This window comes from Branchiostoma floridae, chromosome 5 (genome assembly GCF_000003815.2).
Source record: "Branchiostoma floridae strain S238N-H82 chromosome 5, Bfl_VNyyK, whole genome shotgun sequence".
In the NCBI taxonomy this organism is placed as follows: domain Eukaryota; kingdom Metazoa; phylum Chordata; class Leptocardii; order Amphioxiformes; family Branchiostomatidae; genus Branchiostoma; species Branchiostoma floridae.
In genome coordinates, this window is record NC_049983.1 from 20378386 (window position 1) to 20406034 (window position 27649).

The 27649-nt window shown below is 41.2% G+C and overlaps 1 protein-coding gene across 1 annotated transcript; it reads left to right on the plus strand.

Moving 5' to 3' along the window:
- The first annotated feature begins 11163 nt into the window (after positions 1–11163).
- Positions 11164–25372, plus strand: LOC118415109. The gene is made up of 2 exons (XM_035819470.1): positions 11164–12773; positions 23039–25372. The coding sequence occupies exon 1, from the start codon at positions 11468–11470 to the stop codon at positions 12431–12433; it is 966 nt and encodes a 321-aa protein (XP_035675363.1). The 5' UTR covers positions 11164–11467; the 3' UTR covers positions 12434–12773; positions 23039–25372.
- The last annotated feature ends 2277 nt before the right edge of the window (positions 25373–27649 follow it).

Here is a 27649-nt window from a genome sequence, read left to right on the forward strand (position 1 = left end):
CCAGGAGGGGTGATTAGGGTGCCAAGGTCAGATACCATAACCCTTTAACGTTCGATGAAATATAGACCCCTATATCAAATAAACACATAACGTTACATCTTGTATTTTTTCACAAAGGGAGTAAGTGAGACCATACACTTTGGGATCATTAAGGCAAAGTATACTTATCTGATATTACATTCTAAAGTTTGTGAAACAATTTTTGTCTATCTTCCACATTTTTAATTTCTGAAAACCAAACATTGCATAAAAAGTCGAATCTACCCTTGCTACCAATAGTGATGATGAATTTGAATGGTTTCTCTAGGCAACCAATACGAGAGTTATTATTGATTGTTTAGAGAGCATTATTGGTTGTTTCAGGCAACCAATACTGGACAGGCAACCAATACTGGACAAGCCCGGCATTAGTATGAATGGCTGCATGCGTTAGGCAACCGATATCAGACTTACCTAACATTTAGTACTATAGACATATCCCACTTTCGGTGCAGTTAAGTGCAGGGAAAATACAATATGCAGGAGAATGTTGTAAATCTGTGAGTATATATCCCTTTGGAATATATCTATTTCTATCTACGAAAACGAGGCTGTGGCGCATGCGGTCCCAAACGCAACATATGCACGGTTGTCCCAGTCAATCTGCAGCTGGTTTATCCCAGCATCCTCTCATAGGTCTCTCTTTGCTTCTGTCTCGCATTTTTGTTGAGTCATGCTGTCCAAGATAACCACTGGTGGCTCCTATAATCTTTATGTGAGCACAGGTAGCTTCTTTTATGACAAAATGCTTTTATCTCTGAAAACCTATTTTTCTTCATATTTGTATATCGTGTTTTATTTTCAATTTACTTCATTTTTAATTTTTTTTTAAGTTTGATAATTTCATACGATCAAGTTTTTTAGGGGAAGCCCACGAAAAGCCATGTAGGATTCTACCCTCCACCTGCATGTTTTTTTTTCTTTTCTACATATTTGTTTTTTTAATTGATGCTATATTTGCGAAGAAATCAATCCCAAATCTCGGTAACCAGATTCCAGCCCTTTTTACTCAGGACCGACTACGTGTAATGCTGCTGTTATATATTGTGATGATTCTCATAACCTCTCATTTCTTCTGAATTGTTCTGCTTCTCTGAGCTTGTTCAAGAGGCATATTTCTGACTATGATGTTAACTCATGTTAACAAAAGTTACAAACGTTCGTCTCCGTCAAGTCTGTGACCTTGCACTGACCTACATGTATCATGCCACAGTCTCGTTTTTGTCTACAATGTCATACATGTGCTAAAAGACTACAAAATATTGAATTTATCACCTTCAACAACCATACACTTTTCTAAGTAATTGTTACTTGAACTTAGCACCACTTTAAAGCATCAGCACATGAACTTGAATAAAATACCATTTGTACCATAACTGTGGCACTGTGTATTTACGAACACATTTCATAGCGCTTGGAAAAATACTACAGCAAAGATATGCATTGCGTACAATACCGGTTCTATTAGGCAACATTTCAGTCATGTACTATGAAATATGGATATTGAACTGTGGCGTAAAGGTCGACAAATCTCGACACATGGTCACACAAAATTGAATCTGAATTCTGTTTCCTTGCTAATGTAATACAATACAATACAATACGACCATGAAATAATCATGGGAAAATGTTCCAAAGTATCAATTCCCCCCTTTTTTCAATGGACCAATCCTAATATGTCTGCAGTTATGGACAGGGGTCGCTGGTAGACAATGACCTTATTAGGCAGTCGGTGCATGGTGTAAGGTCATCATCCATCAGGTCATTCATCAGGAACGTCAGGAGCTGAGATTAGACTTCAAATCAAATCACTGCTTCAGACTGCATCGTAAACGGTACTCTGCTCCAACGGTAATTGCACGGTGTGCTGAAGGTAATAACATACATCCAGTCACTGCAAGGACGTTTTTCATGGAGAGAAATCGTTACTTGGTGACGCATATTTGTAACGTTTGGGGAAGTAGGGTTTGAATATGTTTCTCCTCTTTTCTATCCCTCAAAGGAAATATGGGGGTAACTAAGATTTACACTACCAAATGCAAACGGACGCAACTCTTGTGTTCAGTCCAGCACCTACCGATGGAGTCCAAGGGACCATTATTATCATGATATTCAAAGTAGACATCAGAATTCATGTGTGTGTCTTTTAAATCTGATAAAATCAATGCATTTCTTATGTTTCTACCGACGTAACCTATCTGACTGAGTGATATGTTTGTTACGCTCGCCTGACATGTTCGTAAGTACTAAGAACACACCTCCTACATCCGTCATCTCAAAAACAATATTGGCTCCACCCTAAATATATAACAGGTCGACATGTATTCATTAGATACAGTAGTCTGACTGGAGTCACCAGTTTATCGTCTACACTTGTATTAAAGTTGCGTCAAAAGAAATAAAGTCAAACGACATAACGTACGCGGTAATAAACGATAAAATATGGCCAGTATCAAACCAGCATAAACAGCGTGACAGCGATAGGTAAAACAAATCTGTCCCAGTAAGGTTGAAATATAAACGGATTAGTCATCTGTGGAAGTGAAATCATGTAACCTTCGGTTTGCACACGCCTGGGGCTAGATATTTGTGCCTTGGCTAAAGGTCACTTTTCCGCTATCTTTCAGACAAATCTAGACCAGATGTTGACAGGTAATTGCTCGTTAAAGTTCTCCACCGATTTTTATGATAGTAATCTTGTTCCTGGCCTTTAAAAAATCGAATTTAGTTTATCTGTCGAGAAATATTTTCTTAAGTCAGTAAAAATAATACGTTCGGCAGAAAAGGTCACTAAAAGGAACTTAGAAAGGTTTTGTGATCACTGCCATATGGCGTAGTTAGATCTACGTTCTCAAACGTAATGGTTTAACGATATTCGTGCTGAGAGACGTGCATTGCACATGCTTTTAGGGGATTTAGTTGACGAGGGAATAAACTTGAGAACGCAATTCAGTCTATAAAGGCGGTGGGAAGTCCTTTTGTTGCCCATAACTTTGACCTTTAAAAGTAAAATGACGACGAGTGTTTTAGTGGTTTTGCGAAATACTGACGTCAGTAGATACATCATTATGTTGTTTCGCTATCAAAGCAAAGGTTGCAGCCTAAGTCTTTTGTCCTTAGCTGTTTAAGCAATTGTGACTGTACGAGTTTTTCAGATGTGAAAACCCAAATCCCCGTGCAGGAAAATGGGGTTTTGGAAGAGCAAACGCCTTGTGAATGGAGTTAGGTGGACATAATCAGAGAATTCCCTCACCATGAAAGAACAGTTGAGTCTGTTCTTATTGAACAATTCAGTAGAAAAGAGAGAGGCGATCAGCTCAGTAGGTGGTTAGAACTCTTCTTCAATTCAGCAAATAACACGTGGGAATATCTTAGTCATCCGACTAGCATAATGCTGGTACCACTTGTTGAAAACAATCCAACAATATTGGTGATTTTAGGACTTTCTCCTGTCCTACACATGATATCAAGAAGGGTAGTGCAGTTATTTTTATTTTTACATGATCTAACCTATCAATGTTTGCCACTATACCCATTTTGCCGCTGCTATTTTGGGAATACTGAAATCTTTCGATCAGACTGTCCGAAGGATTAAAATGGCGGCCGTGTGTACGTCATCGGACCCAAGTGTCACGTGATGATTGATGTATCCCTCCGCCGTGCTTATGCCCTTAAGGGCTGGCAATGTCGTCCTAAAAGTCTTCACTATTCATTTCTAGTTCGCCCTAGATGACCCCTAGCTTTTTATGCTAATACACAAGCAAACATAGTTATGACACAACGTTGAAACGGCGTGGCACATGTATCACGTTTTCACCATAGAAAATTTGAAATACTCTTTTTATGAATTCCTAATTCTTTTGATGACTGATGACTCTTATTACAATACACAACAAAAAAGTATCAAAGATATCAGACCTGGGTATATTTCGGCGAAAATATGCTAAGAGGATTATCAAATTTTCGTACTTCTTCTCTGTACAAGTGCATAGACTGTCAAAATCAGTACCCGCCTGTCCGTAAAAGGGGGACCCTCGCTACAACATGAGTGATTCATGGGCCGTGTGGCACGCCATAACGATGCCATGAAACTTTTATGTGGAGAATCAATTCTGCTTTGAAGATTTGCCTCAGTTGGGTTACAAACGGCGAGACGATCGCAGCGACGACTGAAGTCGTGCCAGATAAAATCTCCGTACTCTGTAGGTCATGAGACAAATGGGTAGTTAGGTGCGTGATCTTACAGTGCCAAGAGCAAACTTTCAAACTGCAATTCATTGTAAAACTTAAAAAGGAATTCCGCAGTTCGTTTTCCAAGGGCGACTGCATTTTCTATAAGGTCATAGGTGTGTGTGTGTGTGTGTGTGTGTGTCTGTCTCTGTGTGTCTGTGTGTGTGTATGTGTGTGTGTGTGTGTGCGTGTGTGTTTCCGTCGTTTGTGTTGAACGTTCCCGTTAACGTCATATATTTCTAGGCCAACAATAGAATAGCTGGTTTTCACGAAAAACGTTTTATTTTAGAACGAAGTCCGTATGTGCATATGTTTTCTCTTCTTTTTAACGCGTATTCTATCTACCGGTATTCTTAAAACAATATTCCAAACTGACCCACTTTTCACTGCGAATTTTTGTTTTTATCTTGAACACCTTTTGCCAATGGATTTCTTTCTTTCTGCTCCAGTAGTCACTGTTTTCGGATCAGTACAGTTATGAATATGCATGGTACTATCTGCCAAGATGATTTATATTCCCAACGTAATTATGGTCACACCCCCAATGGGACACAGCATTAATCATTTAAGTTCTAATATAAGTTCGCAAATCTGTTAAACAGTGTGTAAAAGCTATTAGAATTTTAAAAAGGTTGTCATAACTACAGTTGCAAAATATTGTACAAATATTGATAGAACTTTGACATCATTAGAGAAATAAACTCCTAAATTTAAATGAGTCATAATGAGCCTTTTCTTACAGATTTAAAGGAAATGTGTCACGAAACATCACTAGAGCGTTGCATAAAACGGGTAAGGTCTACAACCCGGGTAGCACTTTTGACTTTACTCTCTATACAACTCTTGTGGTACATAACATACTTCCATCTTTTGGCGGCCCTAAGAGTAACTTTGGTCTTAAGGCAGGCCCGTCGCCACCCACCGTAGAATTTGATCTGAAGCGTGTTAGAAGCATAATCGCTGAAGAAGCGGACATTATTTTGTTCCATTGGTCTGGAATAATGTGCAATATCCCATAGTTGTCTGCTTCATATCCGGCTTTGCGTCAGTCTGCCGCTTTCACATGCACTGGGCAAAGTCGCTATCTCCTCAAGTACCTCATAGCGATACGTCTGATGCAAAACCATCATCTATGTGTGCATTGATATTGTCGCCCTGCCACATAACGTCTATAAAGAAAACCAGGATTATCACCTTATATTAGGAGAAGCAGTCTCTCCCCGCTAACCGACGTCATCAGAACCAATGGACCAGAAACTGCAATTTTCGACCGCGCGTCGATCAACTTGCTTTGAAGCATCTTTCCGATCGAAGAAGGAGCTTTGCTACCGTGACAAGACATTCGTGGCTAAATTATTAATGCTTGGCGTTATTGAATTAGGGGTGGAGCTGCGAGAACTTTAAAACTTATCGAGCAGAAGAGAGTTGACCCAGAATAGGGGTGACCCGGCGTGCTTGGCAGAGAAGCACGAGCCGTGGTGTAGTGAGGCCACGTCGCACTACTAACTATGGAAAAGGCGTCGCGCTGCGTACTCACTATGAGGTTCTTTACCTTTCACTTTACTTCATTTACTGCAACAGTGCAATTCTCACCCACCCAACGATCTTAACCACCATCATCTGGGTGCTTGCGTTTCCCAATTACCAGCTTCCACCTCCAATCATGACTGCGCGGTAGACATGCCCATACGTCACGCCTGCTACTCCAATGTCTAGTAATTGTCCCCTGAGAACAACGATTATACCTGCAGCTAGCGCATTGCCATTGGCAGCATACTCAAAGTCATGGCGCCGAAAGGTGGGACAGACTGCTATGACAGGTAAGAGAGTGTTTTGTGTAGTACATTCGGACGACCTTGCAGAAAGGTTGAGAGCTGTTCCTAATTCACCCATGGAGGGGAGCGACCGGTAGTGCACTGTGTATTTAACCTTTTGGTTTGCTTTGAATGTCAGGGACAGGACAGAATTATCAAAGCCACCACTGAAGTCTTCTCGCTCGAAGCGGATGTGATGATTTCGCCCGGCCTCCACTTTTTATGTATGCATGCATGCAGGAAATTGAATTTTTATGTGAAGTTCATTCCACTGAATATTTAAACGTTAGCCTTTCTACAATCTTGAAGGATCGGTTGCATTTGGTGGTGTCTGGCCCCGTCTTTGCGCTAACATTGTCCTGCTCATATGAACGGATTGCGGGGAGTTCTAAACAGTTGCCCTGCTGAGGACATACTGGAATTGCACTATTCTGAGGTAAAATGTTTTTCCCTATGGCCTAAGGCTTCAATATTCCTAAATTAGGTATCTTCAACTTCTATGCTCATTTTTTTGGGGCTAGCATACTATTGGTTGTGATTGGGTGGTCAGTACGATGAGTGGGTGATGTTATTTTTCTTCATTTTTTTCATTTTGCCCCTCAAGTTACACCCACGAGCCCTCTAATACACATGAAAACATCCTCTCGTTCCAAAGCCCATACTTGAAGAACTTTGCTTGTGACATTTCTGTACACCATAGATTAGGTACTGTGAAAGACGTTAATACTTCTGAAAATCCAGACATGTCCGTAGATTAGCCTAACACGATACATCACCAAGTCTGAGTTCTATTGTGTGTGCTTCACTCTGTGAGCTTCTTGATTTTCACACAACCCTGCCCTCTTTCATTCGGAGCTGTTCCCTTTATCTTCATGCATATATAATACATGGCTGCAACTAGAGATAAACAGTTTTGCCTGCAAGCGAGTTTTCCAGCATTTCCAGGCCTGTGCGTTTTCGATATGAACATCCAATCTGAACCATTGTTAACAATTATCTCCGGCCAGTGCATAGGAAGTAGACAAAGCTTCCTCCTGCACTTTTCATTAAACCTTTCTATGGCGATTGAAGAGGAAGCAGACCTATCAGTGGCTTATTTCCGTTTCTGTCTAACATTGGTTTTGGCAATAAAAGTACTTAAAAGAGTTAATGAAACGATCAATTAAGGTCAAAATATTTTGGGTGGATAATAGAATCCACATATAGTCACGTATGCAAAAGATATAAAAGCAATTGCTTGAAATATTCATTTAGAATGGCGCCTACTATAACGCTGATGATAATTGTTAACTCTAAAATGATTCAATAATCAACACAATTTCTGGTTATCGTTGCGCGTTCCACAGGCGGAATTTTAGAGAAGCCATCTTGCCATATACACCTCTGTTGTTTTGTGGATAATACATTTGGATTTGATGTTTCATCTTGAAGTCAATGTAAAGAATTTTTTTCCAGCCTTAGTTCCTCCATGACCCGTCAGGAAGGAGTTCCTTTCCTAGAACTACATGGTGTTGGGACATGTAAGCGCCAGTCCTCGTGATTGCTTCCCTGTGGGATATAACCTTAAACTTTTAAGTCAAAGGTGAACAAACATATGTCGCCGAAATCACAATCCAGCACAGTAACCCAAAAGATTTCAGCGGCTCTTTGAACCTTATTTTGTTGCGAAACGTAAGTAAAAAAACACCATACGACATTGAAGACCGGTGTGTGTAACGTCGACGACGCGTTTGTACTTACTTTGCCGTTTTAAACTGCGCCGGGGGCGTCTTGATAAGAGTGCAGTGCGTATTACTCGGGGGATGTTACGTTCGCATTGCCAACTGAACCCTCAGCTGATGTTGCTGTTTTGAGGGAGAAGATTGCCTTTTTACGTTCTTCAAGTTTTGTCGTATTGACGACATTTGCCACATGTAATGTTGCTGTGGCCCCATCTTACATCTAACATCATCATAGACAGGAATCCCACAATGTTATCACTATTGAACATTGAATGTTTATGTCAGCCTATATAACAATATGCGTAATAAATCATTTTTTCTCTTTCTGGCTTTATGTATTCCGTATTTATTTTCTGGTACATCGCATATTCATAAGACGAGAAGACTGCACCTGGGCTGTTCATTTTCTGCATGCATAGTTAAAGGCCCCTTCACACGAGAGGCAGAATGAAATGAATGATTTCTTATCTTATTTTCCTCGGTATACGTAGTGCATTTTGAAAATTCTGCATTCCAGGTATTTACGCCCGGGCCCATTCTAGTGGCCGACCCGAACGTTTTTGTCAGGCTCAAAACTTTGTAGAATAACTTCGAATGCCGTTCGATATTTCTCCACTTCAAATTCACCGAACACGTTTTAGCATGTCAAAAACATTAGGACAAGCCAAAGAAAAACATAAAAATATCTTGACTTCAGTGAAAGGTTGTATAATCATGGTATTCGAATTCCGGCTCTCCTGTGTATGATGATCTTGCATCATGTTCGGCACGCAGTAATCAAATTAGCAGACAAAAAGCAGAAGGGCGAGAGATGATGGGCATGTTAGAATAGAAGATGTCGTTAGAAGGGAGGGAAGCGTTTTCGTGTGCGTTTAGAAAGTTCAGCCTATCTCCACCATGTTTTCTCGAATGATCCCTTGTGCCCGCATTTTCTGAAGCGTCCCAAGGCACAGAGCGTTCTTATTTGAATACAATACAACCTCGGGCGAGACGACCTTTGTTCGTTCCAGATATGCCATCCAAATTATTCCATCCCTCTGTAATCATAAATCATCCTTGATATGACGTCTTCTGTTTCCTGATAGATACGTGGAGTCCATTTATAACTGCGATAGTGTTCCTGTCTATGAATCAGTAGTAAGTATATTTACAGTTTCGATACACAGGACTATGGATAACAAGCTTTAAGCAATTGCCTCCGGTGTTAAGCTCCATTTATAAATCGCAGAAAGGGAGGGCATCACACAAATGCCTTGAGCAGGCAGTGAAGGTATGAATAATTGGAGAGATAGGATCAAATAGAGCCTCGCAGAAAAATTACTTTGCGGACAATGCAATGCATTTGACAACGTTACAGAAGCAAGCATAATACGCCAAAAATTGGACCGATGAACATGACAGGTATGTAGCTTTCTAATTTCCATGTATTGCGCAAGCCTAACCGTCCCTTTCCATTAAACCTACTATGCCCGTGTGACGTGAATAATATATGGGTGTGAAAATAGTAACCAACGTATTACTTTCTGTGAATTTTTTACTTTACTTTACTTTTGTCGATCTCCCGCACGATCCAAGCTTGATTGCTGAATTTGTTCTATCTGGGTGTTTTGCATATGATCCTCCTGTGAAAATGTCTCCAAAATGCTTTCACTCACTCATGGCAGTGTGTTGTCGCTCTCCAAAATGCTTTTGAAGAAAGCCCCATTTTTCAAGTCTCTCAAACAAGACAAGGCCTCACACATAGCTTTCAATTTCACTTCTCACTTGGTGCATTTATTATTTACTTTTTTTTTCCTGTTGCTATCTCACAGTAACTGACTTTGAACGAAAGTGTTGTAATGATCTGAGATCCCATTGACTGTAATAAATAGAAAGATCTGTTAAAAAGTGTATCTTAAAAAGACATGTCCTAATGAGTTGATTTGCCATATGACTCCTGAGCTAATTGTCCATACGTACAAATTTCGGTACTTTTGCAAAGCTCACACAGCACACAAAAAAGTCATAATTATAAGTAGCGTACTGCATCCCAAACAAGTCCATCGTGACCCATCCCCAAACATACCTGAGGCCCCCTTTCTACTAGACGGCGATCGCGCTGCACTCTCACTATTAGGTATACCATACAAAATGTGAAAGTATGACTAGAAAGACAACAAAATACACATAGCGTAAAAAGAGTCGTTTTTCCCTGTACAATTAGTTCAGCTATCTGTCAAAATTGAGGTCGCAGAGAGAGCGCGGCGAGAGCGCCGTCCTAGTGGGAAGGGTGTATAACGCATTTCTAACGTCCCAGAAGGAGATGTCTTTTACCCATCTCCGCTTGGGGTGCTATTCCTCTCATTCTTCTCTGAGGACATAGTAAAGCTTTTACTCTGATGAGGCCTACAGGGTCACGTATCGAACAGCGAAAACAAACATCACTGTGACGTTATCTATTGACAAGCTTGACAATGAAAGATCCTGGCGACCCATTTAGAAGTGAGGTAAGATATTACATCCGGGAACTTCACAAAGGTCAACGGTCAACGCAATGTTGTGTTGTCCAGGTTAATACAGGTTTGATAACTGCGTTCTAATTCTACTTTTTTACTGGATACAGTGGGTGAAGGTTAAACAGCCCCACTGCAACCTGTATTTGCTACAAGTTTAGAATGTAACTCATGTACTCCAACCTTTACGTACGTACATGATCATAAACTTGTACAACTTGGCAAATCTTGTACACCTCCCATGGCGGGCAATGCCCGTCTGAAGCCACGTCCTGACTACAAATATTATCCTTGCTGTATCATTTGGTCATGGTAAAGGGAAACAATTTCCGCTACGATATGGGCTGTGTATTGTATTTCACTCCCCTTGAGTGACCGTAACAGACAGTGTATCAGGTTGCACTAAAAGCACTTTGGGTAGTGCGGTCCATCAGTGCAGTACGATATTTTGAGAATTCCCGTACCCTCTGTCCACCTTGATTTCGTATTCCACTATTAACTCAATACTGCAGTGAAATCTAAAACCCCGTCCGCTTGCGAACCGCGCGCTGGTTGGCGCATCCCCATCTCTTTTATTAAGCCGTCTCTGGTTCTGCAGGCCACCTTAAAGAGATGAGGGCAGTAGTGTTACCTTCAAGTTCACCATTCATTCTCCTCGCTAATACCTCTGATAGTTATTGATCCGTCTTCCATGGCAGGGGGTCCGCACATACATCCTGTGTGTCTCACCCGTGTGCGGTTATCCCGAGGATATGTCTGCAGCAACCGTCTGGTCGAGAAATGTGATTCCAAATGGCATTGCCTTTGCTATCGATATGATTTTTGCTGAGGTGATTCATCTATGTTTCCCTTATTGTAGGTGAGGACCAGTCAACAACGAACCCTGTGCTTGGGAACCACCGTTCTGTCGCAGCTTCGCTAAACTTGACCATGAGCAGCTTGAAGAGCCACTTGAAGTGACGATCGAGACACAAGGATAAGTACAACCACATTTCCAATGTGAGCAATCTGGCATTTACCTCTTTAACCTACTTCGCTGGAGGCTACAATTAATTACGGAGGTTGTAACACGCAATCTTTTTTTCTCAACGACTGACATGGAATCGTCTAGACGTGAGGTCGTGTAATGTTCTAAGCCGTCCGACGTTGAGATACAAGCTTCTTCGTAGCCATGACTACAACGAGTGTATATGAAATATATACTTACGAAACATATACTGAAATCACGGAACTGAATTTTACTGTAAACGCCACAGAACCGACAATAGTTGATACCATCGATGGACAGCCTGCTGAGGGGCGTTCCTTGCCCTCTGTGGCTCTTATATGGGTGCTGATTACATCAGGCATCTTCCTGGTGAGTATAATGGTGAGCCAGACTTGTCAGTACTTGGTGAACCACACGGACCTTCTCGTCCCATATCGCCAGCGAGACGAGTTCCCGTCGGATGCGGAGTCGTACGACATTCCCATGGCAAACGGAACCGACCACATGTCGGTGATAACCCTAACCCCTGAAAAGGAGCCTCCATTTTCCATGGAAGAGATCGTGGAGATCGTCACCCACCAAATACGAACAGCCAATGCCGGTGGTAAACTACCATATTCTCTTGATGACAGGAGAAGAAATTTTGCCGCTCGCGGAAAGGATAGTGGGTTTTCGGAAACCGAAGACATGGATAGTGTTGCTACCGTTTCCAGTGATGGCACTAGCCAACCGCCGCTTTTACTGGAGGCTTTGCCTATCGCTGACAACGTAGCAATTCCGACGGGTAGTCCTGGACAGTCCGTCCCCGCATGTCTCTGCAACCACTGCGCAACCAGACATAAGAGACAGCGGCAGCGACAAAAGCTTCAAAGACAAAGGAGGCAACAATATCTTCGCAAGCAGAGCTCGAGGCTTCAACACTCTCACAAACACAGCCAAAGACCGAGAGATGCTTTAAAAGACGTCAATGATAAACATATAACTGTCTCCATCCCCATGGAAAACCCATCTACCAGTAGAGACCAAGCTGATGCAGCTCCTTCAAAAGACACAAGCGAAGCCAAAGTCAACAATAATGAAGTGAAAAGAATAAAGAAAAAAATGTCAACAGGCTGGGATCTTCCTATCCTAATGGTCAACGCTCCGTGAAGTCTGTGGCCCAGCTGAACAGGCAATCTAGATGAACAGCCAGCAAAAGCCTTAAAGTCACGTTTAAAACCGTACTTTATCACATAATGTGCCGTTGGAGAGGATATACGAAAACAATATCCATTAGTTTTGTGGCGGCTGCACTTCTTTTATGTTCTTTACCTCTGTACCAGGGATATATCCTGTTTGAAACATCTGGGCCTCCTAGTTGTTAAGTCCTTAAAGCTGTGTCATTCATCACGGAGAGTGGATCACTGTGTTCAGTGTGGACATATCTTCAACACGATTCAACTGGAGGATTCGGCGAGGCAGACATCTACTTCAGGACGGACTACAGCCGGTAAGCAAATGCACACTTCTTTCTTTCTTATCTACAAACCTGAGTCTTGGCACTGTTTAAGCATTCTCTTGGTGACCACCGGGGTATTGCCCTTTCTGAAAATGGTAGGTTTTACACGCCAGTGATCTTCAGGTGACCCCCAGGGCAAACCCGTAGACAAGTAATTTTCACTTGCACGTCTGTGTGATTAACTTGATGCAGTAGGTGGTGACTTGCTGCCCCAAAAAGTGGCTTGAAATTGATAAGGACAGCTGGTGGGATAGTGTTCCACTTGTGGAGTACCATTAACTGGTGCATTACTGTAAATCATAACAAAGTTATTTAGATATTCTGAAAAGCTCCCATCTATCATGGCGTCAGGAAATATTTTGAAGTGTTGAAGCCCTGAGGGTACGAAGGTATTCAAAGAAAAATACATACTCATAGACATCGTCTTATTTTTCGAAATTACAGTCTGGAGGGGTTACTAACACCAGGGTGTCCCCAGCAGCTACTGAGGCGTTATATAAGGCTGAAAATCTTGTGACGGGAGAGGCTTCTAGAACTTTCGTTTCGGCCAAGGCGCGAGGCTGCCTGAGGGATATAATTTAAACGCAGTATCTGAACAGAGATTACAGCTACGTACATTTCAGCACCAGGGAGAGATGCCGACATCTCTAAAAGGCGCGACGGTTCATCTAGCCATTTGAAAATAACTTAAGGCCAATTTCCATGCAGGCCTTTACTTAACACACTGGTGCTAATAGCACCAGAGTGGCACGTTTCGTGCGGAACGGATAAGGCCAATTCCATGGTTATTGAACGGCTGCTAACGTTTTGATAAGAGGTATGGCGAGTCGTGCAATTACTGTGCGCATATCACATCGATGCAAGCGAACTGGTTGCCACAGCTGAAATTAGATATTGAACCAAGAGGCCCTGAAATCTCAAAAAAGAAACACGGATGACTTAGGCACTAAATGGTACACATCGATTTGTCTGGTGAACTAATTTATATCAGTTCTATCCACTTTTCCTCATGGACGCAGGATATTTCAATCTTATTCTACTTTAAAGTTCATAAGCCGAGACCGATTCATACAAAGTCTATCCCTGGCGTCAAAACACCATTAGTTCTTATGTAAAATTCCTTTGGCTATTTTTCTTGCTTTTCAATTAAATTTGGTGCAATCTACATAGTATCTTTCTGGATTCTGTACTTAATCGGTTAATTTCCGTGCTGTCACGTGTGCACGATGCATATAACCAGAACCCTGCAACACTGTGATTACCAGATGGCATAACAGCGAGCTTTAATTATCCATCTGTAGTTCACTTCCGTACTTTACCGTCTATCTGCGACTAACAGGCTCGCTGTGGTAAAACCTGTGATTTACGAGAAATGATTATAGAATGAGAATGGGGGAAAGGGAAATGAAATTTCTGAGTGGCTCACATACCTCATACGTTAATAAATGTCGTTATCAATGAGAATTTAATTCAATTTAATGTGGATGAAAACAAGAAATATGGACTAATAACTTTGACCACATATTCAAAAGGCAACCAGAGATCTTCCAATATGCGATAAATCGTTATTAGTCTTAAACATACAAAGATTAAGTAACAATTCTAGTTCACCTACAACAGGTAAATCTGCCTGAAATGTACATTTCTTTAACATACGATTTACTTTTTTACCCATATGGAACTGTTGCTGCAACTTCACAAGTATTTTCACCAGACAAGCGGAAACTTTTATGTAACAATCAAGTTGTAACGTTTGTTACGAAAGAAATAGACTTCGCAAAATTGAATCTAACTTGATTACACTGTGGAGCGACACTTAAAATGCAGTTATAAAAACTACATAATTGCATGCTTTGATGGCGGAAGCGCTAAATCTAATATACCCAACACGTTACTCACGTAAATTGCATATTACTTGAAAGTTATAGATATAAACTGATGTACCTTGGTATCAATTTCCAGTATTATGTATAAATACTAAAGGGAAATATGTTAGTAGACTGTGGCCTTTATACCGGAGTGCCATGTAGATAAATCCTAATAAATCCCACAAGAACATAGGAGCTTGGTATTCTTAAGTTTGATGTAATCAACTTCCGACGTCGACTGTGTTGTATAACGTTAACTGTTGGGGACAATGAAAACAATGAAAGTAAATTCATTCCCTATAGTTCCAAGATTGAGGACCAAAACCTATACCATTTCTTTATGAGCCCAATGGCTAACTACCATAGAATAGGCCATAACCATAGGATGCCAAAAATGGATATGAAATGAAATCCGTACATTCTGCTACAGTACCACAAAACGACACCAGGTGGACCATATTCAAACTTTGTTTTGTCGGTACTTTTCCACATATCAGACGTCACAAAGATCAATCCACATAGATATCGTTGGATAACATTTCTGCTTCACGCCAATTCAATAACCACATTTCTCGTTGGGAGTCTAAAACAAAGTTGAACAGTAAATTTCAACACAAAATCAGGCGCCTCTGTGACGTCACATCAGAGGGGGGTTTGTTTGGCAAAGATGTGCGGAATGAATAAACGATGTTCACCTCGAATACATGCACAAGTTTGCAAGGTGGGAAATTTGTATTCAGCAAAGTATGGAGTGAACAACGGAACAACGGGGACAGCGGTAGTCACGAAAGCTTCTTCTTTTGCTTTTACGAAAGAAAAAAAGAACACACACGTTGTTTCTACGCCACCCTATCGCAACCTCCATCAGACTTTCCTTCAGGGTTATGGTTAGTAGAGCTCAACAAGAATACGGTAAACGATTGGCCAGAAGAGTCAGCCCGTGTCAAGGGGGACATCTTCCCATCGGAAAGGCAGGAAAATGTAACTCCGCGGTGGCCACAGTCCCTGACTCTGAGGTAATAATAGTAAGGGCCAGGTGGATTTTCTAATAACTAGAGTGTGTCACTGGTGCGCATAATTCACTGTATGGATGCCAAGGCTGTACTCACACCAGAGGTTCATTTTCTTTTGGCCAAGGACACCCGACCTTACATAGTCTTGAGATTACTTCAATCTCCGCTGAGGAGCGTGGACCTCTGAGATCCTCAGAGGGCAAAGGACCTTTAAGGACACAACCTCCGTTCGTTAGTCTTTCAAACTCTGCCAGGAATGACTCGTTGCAGAATCTCTTGTATTGTTCCTTTAAACGGTGGCAAATGACTAGCAAGTAGTAGTAGACATATACATGTTTTAGGAGCTTGCAGATTTGTGTCTTCACAACCCATTTGACCGTCTTGTCCTGTTTCTTTGTTTTAAACCATTCAGTTATTTACAAAAATGTTGAAACATTGAGTGTGGATGCTTCTTTTCGATGTTTGATATTTGTTCCCAGTACATATATTCTGTCGCATACCACTTGATCGTCTCTTGTCACACCCGTGGAACGTTTGAAGAACTTGCTTTTGACGTTTTGTGCTGAAATATAGATTAAATGCAGATGTATAAAACGCTAGGGATTTTTTTTATAGTTCCTGATTGTTATATGAAGAACTTTATTGCGCAACGATCGTACACGGTACAATATATGGCAAAAAAAAAGAAGAAATAAACTTATCATCCTAGTTACTAAAACAAGTATCAAACATATTACATATGCAGATTATGAATATAGAATGGAATTGGCATCCTAATTTCTAGAACAATAAGAGCTAGCCTAAATATTGTATTACAATCGAGTGGGGCTAACTATGAATTTCGGCATTTTTTCTTATGACAAAGCAGTCTTTTATATATTTACCTATTTTAGCATTGTGGAAGTTGTTACATCTGAATATATAATCAAATCTGTCTGTAGCATTGAGTCTCTTAAATTCTGTTGTATTTGATTCGAGGAATGTGAATAACTCATGACGTGAAACATTGTACCTACTGCACATCATGACGAAGTGAAATTCATCTTCAATTTGCTTTGGACATTATGGGCAAAACCTTTGGTCAGGCGCTACATTATGATATCTGCCTGTTTCTATATTCAATTTATGACTGCTGATTCTTAACTGGGTTATCGCTTAACGAATTTCAAAGTTATATATATCATGAAGGTATGTCTCTTGTTCATAACACTTTTTCGATTTGTTAAGAAAAGACAATTTTGAATTGCTTTTTATGCGACTAAACCACTCCTGTATAAATGTATCTTGTAGACGGTAGCGAAGTTGGTCGGCAATGTAATCTAGTTTATACGACTCAGGTTTCACCCATATATGTCCAAAGCCATGGTAATTGAGAATGTCCTTAACATGATTAATCCAGTCATGATCACCAGTAAATACAGTATTGTATGCATCGCGAAGCAGAGACTTTGGCAGCATCATTGCACGAAGGATGTTGTTTGAATTTGTAATCTTTTGCGTTGATGTATAACGTTAGTGGAAACTTTCATCACTGTACTTCACTATTGGACATATAGTGCATTCTAGTACAGGTCCTTGACCGTTATAAATATATAGAAATCCTATTAAATATATATAGTTTTATTGCACAACAATTGTACGGGGTACAAAGTATGGCATCTACATAACTACAGTTCTATAACTTAACGCTTATCTAACTAATATAGAAGTTGTAGTATGGGATAAGTTTCTTACAGTTATTGGAGGCTTTTATAATCATTGGAGGAATTTCTAATGTCTAAACCTTCTTTGATATATTTTCCTATATCTGTCATGCAGGGATTGTCACATGTCATGATGTATTTGAATTTACACTTCAGGTCCATCGAGATAAATCCTCGTGTATAAGATGACAGCCTTGTGTACAGAGAATTTCGTATATCAGAATATTTGGGACATACAACCATAAAGTGATATTCGTCTTCAATTAGCTCTGGACAGAATGGACAAACCATATATAGTGTATGGTATTGCAGTTGATAAGGTGGTTGGTGATACGCTCTGGGAAGGTCCGCCTGTCCATCCGATGCAGGATCCTGCACGTAGCTACCCTATAAAGTAATTACATTAGCAGCTTTGACCAATCGATGAGTTTGTACTTTAGAAGATTAAGGGCTAAGGAAATGTTTCAGAGTTGAAGAAAGGCGAATGCGGTGGAGTATTCATTTCCATGTCTTCTATGGTCGAAATATCCTATCTAGTACACTTTATCACTTTATGATTGCTATCAACACAAAGTTGATAGTAAGGGGCCGATAATGGTGCTGTGAGGAACCACTTTTTTTGTGTTAAGCTCTCAATTTATATTTTCTATTTTCTTATTGGAGAAGGCGTGTTCACTGTTGCAGGACTGCTGACAGTTTGATTATATAAACACCATGCACATAACATACCATAATTGTAACTTTGACCTGTCGTCCTATCGTAATTTGACCTTTGAAAGGTTGCCGCGACAATGACACTGAGGAGTATGCAAATGATCCAGACTGTCGCCAAACCCGTCATTTAGGACAAAATGGACTCACGTTACGGCCCCACACGTTACGGTTCACTGTTGCAGGACTGCTGAAAGTTTGATTATATAAACACCATGCGCATAAGATACCATAATTGTAACTTTGACCTGTCGTCCTATCGTAATTTGACCTTTGAAAGGTTGCCGCGACAATGACACTGAGGAGTATGCAAATGATCCAGACTGTCGCCAAACCCGTCATATAGGACAAAATGGACTCACGTTACGGCCCCACTTACGTCGTTTGGGGTCCCATGGCCCTCGTCTGTACAGTGGATTAATAAACCATTCTCATATCAATTGCACATCCATGTGCCATAATTTTTCCTAGTGGCCCTTAATGTATCTGAACTTGAACCTGCTGACGTTGGTCTCAGCGAGAACCCGTACCATTGTGCATATAGTGCTGTATGCATCAGCTTAGTAGTATGTGTAACGTTTATGTAGTGGTATAATAACCAACGTTGCTCTTGGGTTTAGTGGAAAGAAAACGTAGTACTTAGCTAACTAGATATTCCTGTTCGAAGAGAATGATTATAAATCTGTTGATATCCTGGGGAGAATGCATATATCTCGAGACTTGCACATAATTTACAAGTCTAACATCTGTCATTTCTGATATATCAAAAGAGCTGCGGGGAACCCAACGTCAAATAGTCTGTGCCTTTGGCTATCTACTTGTATGATCGGAACAGACTGCCGTTTGTTATTAACAACCTGTCCTTCAAACTACGGGAGTTCCTCCAATCTTCATATTCCAGCAGCTCCTAGCTATAAACAATAACAGATGGCATGTGCGTCATTCGTTGCAAAGACTATGGCAGACGTCAAAATTCTGATTTGTCACTGAAGTTTGACTACTCCGGGAAGGTGGGTCACATCTGGATCTGAATACGTATTGGGCAACACCCCACTTATTGGGGTAAAACACCCAGGAACTGGTGCTGTGCATTTGTTGCTGGCTCCTCAAGTGTTTATTAATTTATTTATTGGTTTGGCTGTTCAGGATACACAGCCAGGGCTGCCCAACTAGCCTATGGCTATTACAAAGGGCTAACCCTGCTGACAAAACAGAGACAATACATGTGGATTTGAACAGGATACTTATCAATAACCATTTTCTAAGTTCGTAAAGGATAGAGGTGAAATACAAAAGTACATTTATACAGTATATACAAGGTGTAGGGTGACATACATATAATCTATAATGGAATATATAACATCACATCAAGTGTTCCATGACCTTCTCCCTGAACTTGACAGGTTCTGATATTGTGGTCACTGTGTAGATTCCAACTGTTCGCGGAAAATACGTGTGTCTGTAACAATCCTTGTTAAAGGTGATGGGTTTGTACGAGTTCGCGGGTGGTTGTGGCCCGATTGGCGTGGACTGGGCTGCAAGTACGTATTCCCGATGGGGTATTGTAGTTAGGGTTGTTATGTTGTTCGCAACTGTGTCATAAGATCCCTTTGCTCAATTCGTATTTAGTTTGTTTTGTTGTCTGACGGTATGTACTAGATGATGCATGTTGTCGTTTTTTCACCGTCGATTTTTGTCTAAGTGGTGTAATATTACAGAAGTCATCCATACTTAAATGGTATTGTGGAATAGGCTGTCGATGTTGCCGGGCTGTTTTGGCGTAAATACGTAATTGGATGACCAACAAGCAGATGTTACGTCATTTTCTTGATCGTTTTGTGTACATTGGGTAGCCAGCTGTCGTGACCACGAGCAGTTGGTACAGAGGACTTTTTGTGCAGCGTCAGATGAACATGTCATGTGGAGAATGAAAGTTTCGCGAATCAAGAAAGACACTAATATTTTCACCAATCAAAAATGTATCATACGTAATAGTTGTCAAGCATGCCTCTGTTACATAGATAATGCCAACGGAAACTGGCTGTGTTGGACAGTGTGCATCATTGGAAATCAGCTGTTTACGGGATGATGTTTATGAGGATGGTGTTATCCACACACATCAGGCATACAAGTCTGTCCGTGATCACGAACATATCACATTCGATAAAACGGAACAAACGCGGTACAATCTAGAAACAACATATAGATTTCAAATATTTCAAAGATAAATACTTCACTGAGGGTTGTGTCCTATGGACTCTTGTTCACTTTGTGCAGGTTGCACACTATCCGCCAGTCGTCGCTGCAGACCTGTGTAGAAAAGTAACCACGAGGAGAGAAAACGGCAATGGTAATCTGTGGCCACTCTCTTTGCTCATTCACTGTAATGAAAGTATTTCAGTTGTTCTTTTCTTTATGGATTTTGCATTGTGAAAGTCACAAAGCAGACGTAATCCATTTGATCACATGTTCGGCAAACCATGAAAGGAGGTGATTATTGAATACTACAGGAGCAATAAGAAAGGAATTGCTTTATTTAACTGTGTTTATTACATCGATCGCTTGCACACGTGTACAGAAAGGCACGACTGAAATGTCTTTTTATTTACTATCTATCAAATCTATCACTGTTGAAACTAATTGCAAACAAAGTTGATGGGTGGCAATTCTGTATGAAACAAAATTACACATATAATTAGATTAAGTAGATTGTATTCTCGGGTAATAGCGAAGCACAATAACTTCCAATGTTCCGATTTATTGCGATGAAACGACGCCTTCTCATTACGTCTCGAATCAGCAATATTAGAATCCCATTTGTTACAGTTGAAAAGAAATCTTTCTTACGTAAAACCGTCCATAAACATTTAACTCACGTACTTCTGCAATTTCCCCATAACAGTTATTTCGTGAAACGCATCATTATGTGAGGAATATCATTTTCATGCAGGACTTGAGGTAGTAGCGGCTTTTAAAAACATTGTTCTGATGAAAGAGCAAATGGAGTGAAGTCGTCTACTTTATCATATTCAGGATGTCTTACATTTAAAGATTACAGGAAAGCAGCTGCAGGTCCAACGTGTGTGTTGTGAAATGTTCGAAAGTCTTTTTCCTTGGTGGTTCTGTGTATATTTTTTTCCACTTGCTAGTTCCTGCTTCCTTTTTTGTTTTTGTTTGTTTGTTTGTTCATCTGTTGCTAGTTTGTCTTCCCCTCTGATCTGCAAACATACGACACCAGTGCGCCGTTCAATAACCACTGACAACTGAACGATTTTCTTGCTTGTGGCTGTGCTCTGCTTTAGATATCCTCCGTGCTGTTAGAGACTTTCGCTCTTGCAGCGCCATTTCTAGATCATCGTAAAGGTGCCGCGAGCAACCTTTACAAACAAGTTCGCGACTGTTATGTCCGTTATTTCACACCCCGTCAGGCTGAATCCAATCAGCTGCGCACGTGAAACTAGGTCTTGGCTGCATACCGGTCGAAGTGGGGCAATAACCTTAAGAACAAATTACGTTTCTGCAAAGTTCTTTAAGGAAAACCTTTGGCCGGTAATTGAAAAGTGATAAAGTGCCCTTTTAGGTGCCCTTCGTATAGATCGGTGCACTCTCTCTGTTTACGCTGATTGGCTGCGGCTCCTTTTGATGAAGCCTCCGTCGTCACATTGTTAAGATGATCCTCAAAACCTTCCGAGAATGAGACAGGTGTTTAAGCTGCAAACTGCAATCCAGCGGCTGTTGGATACGCGTTCGCAAGATTTCCATTGAAACTTTATTTGTGAGAGAACTGCACATGTCTACGCTGACAGGTGTGTATATCTTTGCGTCCACGTGGGCGGCAGATTTCTAACATATTAACATCGATTTATTAACAACGCAAAAGTAATTTTCTGCTGGCGTTCGTTCCGATGTGTATAGACTTGCAATTTTACACATGGCTTGGTGTATTCCATATGGTGGTATAAAACATTCTGGAGACAAAGTTTCATTTCTTTGTATACAACCAAGGATTGATACAACTCTTTGTTTTTCTTTCAAACGCTGCTGATCGTTTTTCAGGCCATGAGAATGGCAGATGTGCGGCTCTAAAAGTAATATTATACATTTAAAGGCCTGCTGCACCTTAAATCAGGAACGTCTGAAACGTTTATGTTAGTATAAACTCCAAATGTTTTCATATCGATATATGTTATCTCTTAGTTGTGTAGTGTCGGTATAGTGGTAACAAGTTAACAGAAACGTCATTATTCCGAATGAAGCACAAAGTGGCAAACCTTTATTTATGGAAAGTATGAAGACAGTCACATACAAAAAAAGTTATATTTAGATTCCCTAGCACCATCGAGATGAGATTTGACGCTGCGAATGAAAAGTCTTCATAAAGTTATCAGCCGGGCCATCCTTCAAGCTGCTGAGACGGATTGTCTCTGATTTGATAACTTCATGACTAAAAGAGGCGGGAATATTGTTGCGATTGATGATCTGTCAGTCACCGGTATGGATGATTGACCCAGATCCGCCCTACTTTGTCACAGGCGTCGGGGAGCGATCGCTGTCAGTGTACCACAAGGTTACTTACCCCGCCCCCTTCACCTGCTCATCTTCAGTCATTCTCCTCGTGTACCCTTCATTCTCTCGGAAGATGCAATCAAGCCCGTCTACGCCTTCCTCTATCGGTGCGAAAATAGCCGTAATCTTTATTCAAACCGTACAGCGCGCGATATCCTATGAGCGTTACTTACGACCCATTGGAGATATCTACCACTGCAAAAGCCCTTTCTATATGTATGAAGTGAAGTGTTACAAAAGGCGTATAATGCGCCCTTGTGATGGTTTCGTCTATAGGATGCTTCTGTTCCTCGTATTTGAGGTTTACTGGTCTTCCTTCATTGCGATCTTTTCAGTTCTAGTGTTGAAGCTAAAATTACCTTTCTGATTGTGTGTCTTTCCATTCTGGATCACAGGGGTGGTGAATATGACAACAGCGGGGCCGGGGCCGGGCAACATCAGTACCACGGAGCCGACAGCCGAAGATGTGTGGGTACGGGATGAAGGTTGGCCGCCCACGGCCCTGGTGATGTGCGGTATATTCATAGGAGTGTTCGTCCTGAGCACGGTTGTCAGCAAGAGCTGCCAATACATTGTCAATCACACCAACCTCATTATCCCCAACCCGATAGAGAGCCCGGTCTCACCTCGGAGAACTGCCTCGGAGGACAGTAAGGAATTCCTCGGCGGGAATGAAAGACGGAATCCCCCCGCCAAACCGTTACTGGTAGGCACCACGCCACACTACGACGTGATGGACGTACTGAGTATGCTGTATTCCATGGACGCCAACAGACATCATAGTACCGCCGGCGCCGGGACTAACGCTCAAAACACCAAATCCCCAGAGCTCGGGAGCTGGACCAACAACATCACTAGAGACAGACCAAATGAACCTGGACAGGGTGAAACTAGATTAACAGACGGTGAAATTTCGGAAAGCCAAGAAACCAAAGACTCGTGCACTAGCACCATGCATATGCAGGAGTTTTCGCGATGTCCAGAAGTAGTGGTGCACTCACCAAGGGACAGTAATGTCTGACTATGGTGGTCAAAGAGTCGATAACAGGGTAAGGTAGCATATGAGCTCACTAGTTTAGTAATGGATTTGCTAAAAGCTTTTGATTTGATTGTCTGTAAATTTGTTTGTTTTTAATCAAAGTTTCACCCATCTTACTCTCTGCTTTTCTAATTTTAGATAAATGTGTATTTGTACATCATAAAATGATTGTACTGATGACTTTGTATCAATTCAGACGACCAATTCCACAGCCTCTTCCAGTAGGCGTGCTGCATGCATTTAGTATGAGATAACTGCATTTCTAACAGCTCTGAATTGTAGCTTCCACTGCGTGCATATACATCAGGGCCAGGTAAACAGGGGAATACAATACATGCCGAGCAGACAGGATGGCTCAATCTCTGCAATGCTGCCAGGCAGCCTGACATGTTATGTGAGCAGAGTACTAGTGTGCCGAGGAGTCCAGCTTAGGCTTAGCCATTCGTGGTTGACATAGTCAGAGATCGCTCAAACCTCACGGGAGGCTAACACGTAGAGTTTTCCATGTTTTGTTCTTACGTACGTACCGAAGGATGAAAACCTAATTTGGAGAGCGCTGTCAACAGCTGAACCAGCCTCCTATTCTGCACACGTCGTTTATCGTAGATGTCAGCGTTGTAACTTTAATTACTGCCGAGAAAAGCCATACTTTTAATTGGTAGTTGGCTGCCAAACAGATATAGGTGCCACCAAGTGAACAAAGTACGTAATGGAAGAGTTCTGGCATAAAGTCGTATTAGGCGTTGTGTCGTTTGGTCACCACCCCGTTCATTATTTCCACTGCAAAATAACATACGTTTATGACAACGTGAGCGCTATCACAAAAGCAGTTAAACGGTGGGTAAGGCTTGAATATGAAGCTAGTATTGAAAACTGTGAATGCACCGTGCGTAGACTGTAGATGCAGACAGTGATGTATGCGTGTTCAGCTTTGCAGAACCTGAATTTCAATGACTACCGAAATGACTCTGGAGACATTGACACACTCAGTAGGGGATTTGCATTCGTAATGAAGAAGACAGAGCGTCTTAAGATTCCTTCCAGAGACTTTTCCATCGGCTTAAGAAGCTACTGACGTAACCGCTTCACTTGACTGTGTATAGATAAAAGACGTTTAGACGTAATGGTGCGAGGAATAGAGCTAGGATCGACCATTACTAGATGCAAGTACGCGTTTGCTATGTCATAGGAATATATTTTTCATCTCCAAAGTCTATAAATACTTATATATCTATAAACAGATAGCAAATGTATGTACAATGTGTCCAATATGTCTTAAATGAGGGCTACCTAGCAATGTAATTATATGCAACAAGACGTCCTGATCACCAAGCCTCTGCAGAGGTTGTCATTTTTGCTAACAGTCCTTCCTATCGCCTGTGAGAAGTACAAGCTTAGAAATATTGGAGAGGCCATGGACTTAACCGGCTAATATGGGACTAACCCTTTATTGCTATGTTGGTAGTGTTTTATACATCGGGCGGCTCGGGTCATTCGAACTTGAGAGGGATCCGAGGACTGATCAAAAGCCTGTTGGTAAGCACTTCGCTTGCGCAAGTGGCGTATTTGGTCTTAATTACGTCAATTACCGTCACAGATGACCCTTCATACGATTAAATCGAACCACATCTGTATCAATGATCTTATCGTTACTCCGATTACATCATTGTCAACTCATCGTCAATCATAACCTGCCATGCTCGAGATGATTAGATGTGTAGTACATACGGAGCCTCTGGACAGATTCTGTAATCCACGTGTTACGCATGCAAACCAATTAGTAAGCCACTGATGACTTTCAGCGATCAAGAAGTTATATATCCAATCAATCATCACCATATGAAGTGTTATCTTATGAACACTGTAATCAAAGCTCCTAAAGGCACTTATACTTTCTTTGCTCTGGAAGATCGATTTATCAAAAAAGGCTGAAAATAATCCATCGTTCAAATTTCAGAATTTGATATAAATAATAGGGTGTTTTCATATCATTACTAAAAAAAGAAAATTTGATGGTTCTTTTAAGCTAATGGGGTTTTGTGAACTATGACAGTACATAAACCCGTGCCTGGCGAAGATTCTGTCCACGTTTGTGCACACATTGGCATTTACGCGGTTTCACTTACAGACAAGGGCTCAAATGAGCTGTCCGATCCATTTAGCTGGACAGGATAGAGTACGGGTATGGAGGGCACTGGGGTCGTATGGATATCAGACGGGCTGACCTGAATTTTTAGTTGCAGTCTTTACACCACAGCCGCCCAATAAAAAGACGTATTCTTAGGGTAAACTAGCTATAAGAAGCAAAAATGACGAACTTTCGTGGCTACGCTCTGCTGTCAAGACGAATAGGACCCAAACACGTAATTAAATGGTGTTTGGTTTGCAAATAATTCAGTATCAATCTTTCTGCTCTGCTGCACATTTATGGTTTTCAAGTATCAACTCTCCAATGTGTAGTGTGGTTGGAAAATATCAACGTACCCTTACTTGAAAATGCTGAAGCATACCAGTGAACTGTAAAACTAAAACAGTGCGTAGAATTGTGTCATGTTATGTCTATTTTCTAAGAAACAGAAATGCCTTCATTGGGTTGACGAAGACATATCTGCTTGAAAACTAGAAATAGCTGACAATTTTAGTCGAAGTAGTGTCCAAAACAAAATGTCTTCCGTCCTTCTCCTTACCATTCTGTCCACGAGCGATGACGGTTACCATCGGTCGCACGACTCCAGCGACTCAAGGCCAATCGTAGCCGGGCGGACAAAAAACGGTGTCAAAGGTCCGATTGGGACCAAATTGAGGTGCTGAAACGGGTTACATGTAGCAAGTGCCGCCAGCTACTTATCGTAAATATTAAGAGCGCGGCACACCATGGAAGTACTGTACATATTACACATTCCGCCTGCACTCATGAAGGCCTATCTCCCGTACATCACGACACTTCCCCGACAGTTCGCAATTTTGTGTGAGATCGCGTCTAATTCCCGCCGCTAGCCAGGGCGATGGGTCTTTATCGCTTTACCGGTTTGGAAATGGACGGCGGGTTCTTAACGGCTCCCAGAACTACTTCGTGGAAATGATTTGCAATAGAAGCGAGGCCATAAATGCCACAATTGTGGTTTAGGCAGGAAAAGTTGACAGTAGCGTGCTGTGAATACATTTTTAGTAGATCTGGTGAGACCGTTATTTTGCTCACTGCTGATCGTCACGTGGCAATCAATCTCCTTTGTCTATATACCACATGACTTTCCTAAAGACTATGGATATTTGAATTAACTAAATACTGTGCTTATAGGAGCATTTTTATGGCACCAGAACCCTTTAAGAAAAGGATTCAAATCGAAGAAAAGAGCACCTGGCGTAAATCCGTATGCACAATCAAGCATGAAAATGTTTGTCCTTTCTTTCATATGTTTGGATGTATAATACTGTAGATACGTATTTTCAGTGGTCAACCTGCCCTCCCCGCAACGCAGAAGCTATTGGCTACTCTGTATGCCAGGTCTGTCTCTTATAGTACAGGCTATTTGTAACAAACAGGAGAGACCTTTGAAACACCATTAGCCAAATATCCGTCATGTGTAAAACAGAAAGAAGGGCACAGTTAGGGTTTCTCTTGGAAAATAAGATTGGTGCCATGCATCGAGACTACGTACTCAAACTTGACAGGGAAGTTCATTTTCTCCAAAAGACACGACAGCAGACGGATAGATGGTTACAGAAGGCTATGGTAAGGTGTTTTATTGCTGGTACATACTTGTTTCAGAATTCTGTAGACGTTGTCACAAACTCCCCTCTGGACCTCCAGAACAGATTTCAGGTTTTATCTGTGGCTGTTAAAAAGCTAAGCTAAGAATACTAATGTCTATTTTGTGTCTTTCAAACATTGCTGCTTCAATACGTATTCCACGACATACATTACTGTATTCATAACGTTTGGATGAACAGATATATTGTTTTATTG

What these genes read in the sequence shown, in the direction of transcription:
- LOC118415109 (XM_035819470.1), top strand. Translation starts at nt 11,468, where the DNA reads ATGACTACAACGAGTGTATATGAAATATATACTTACGAAACATATACT.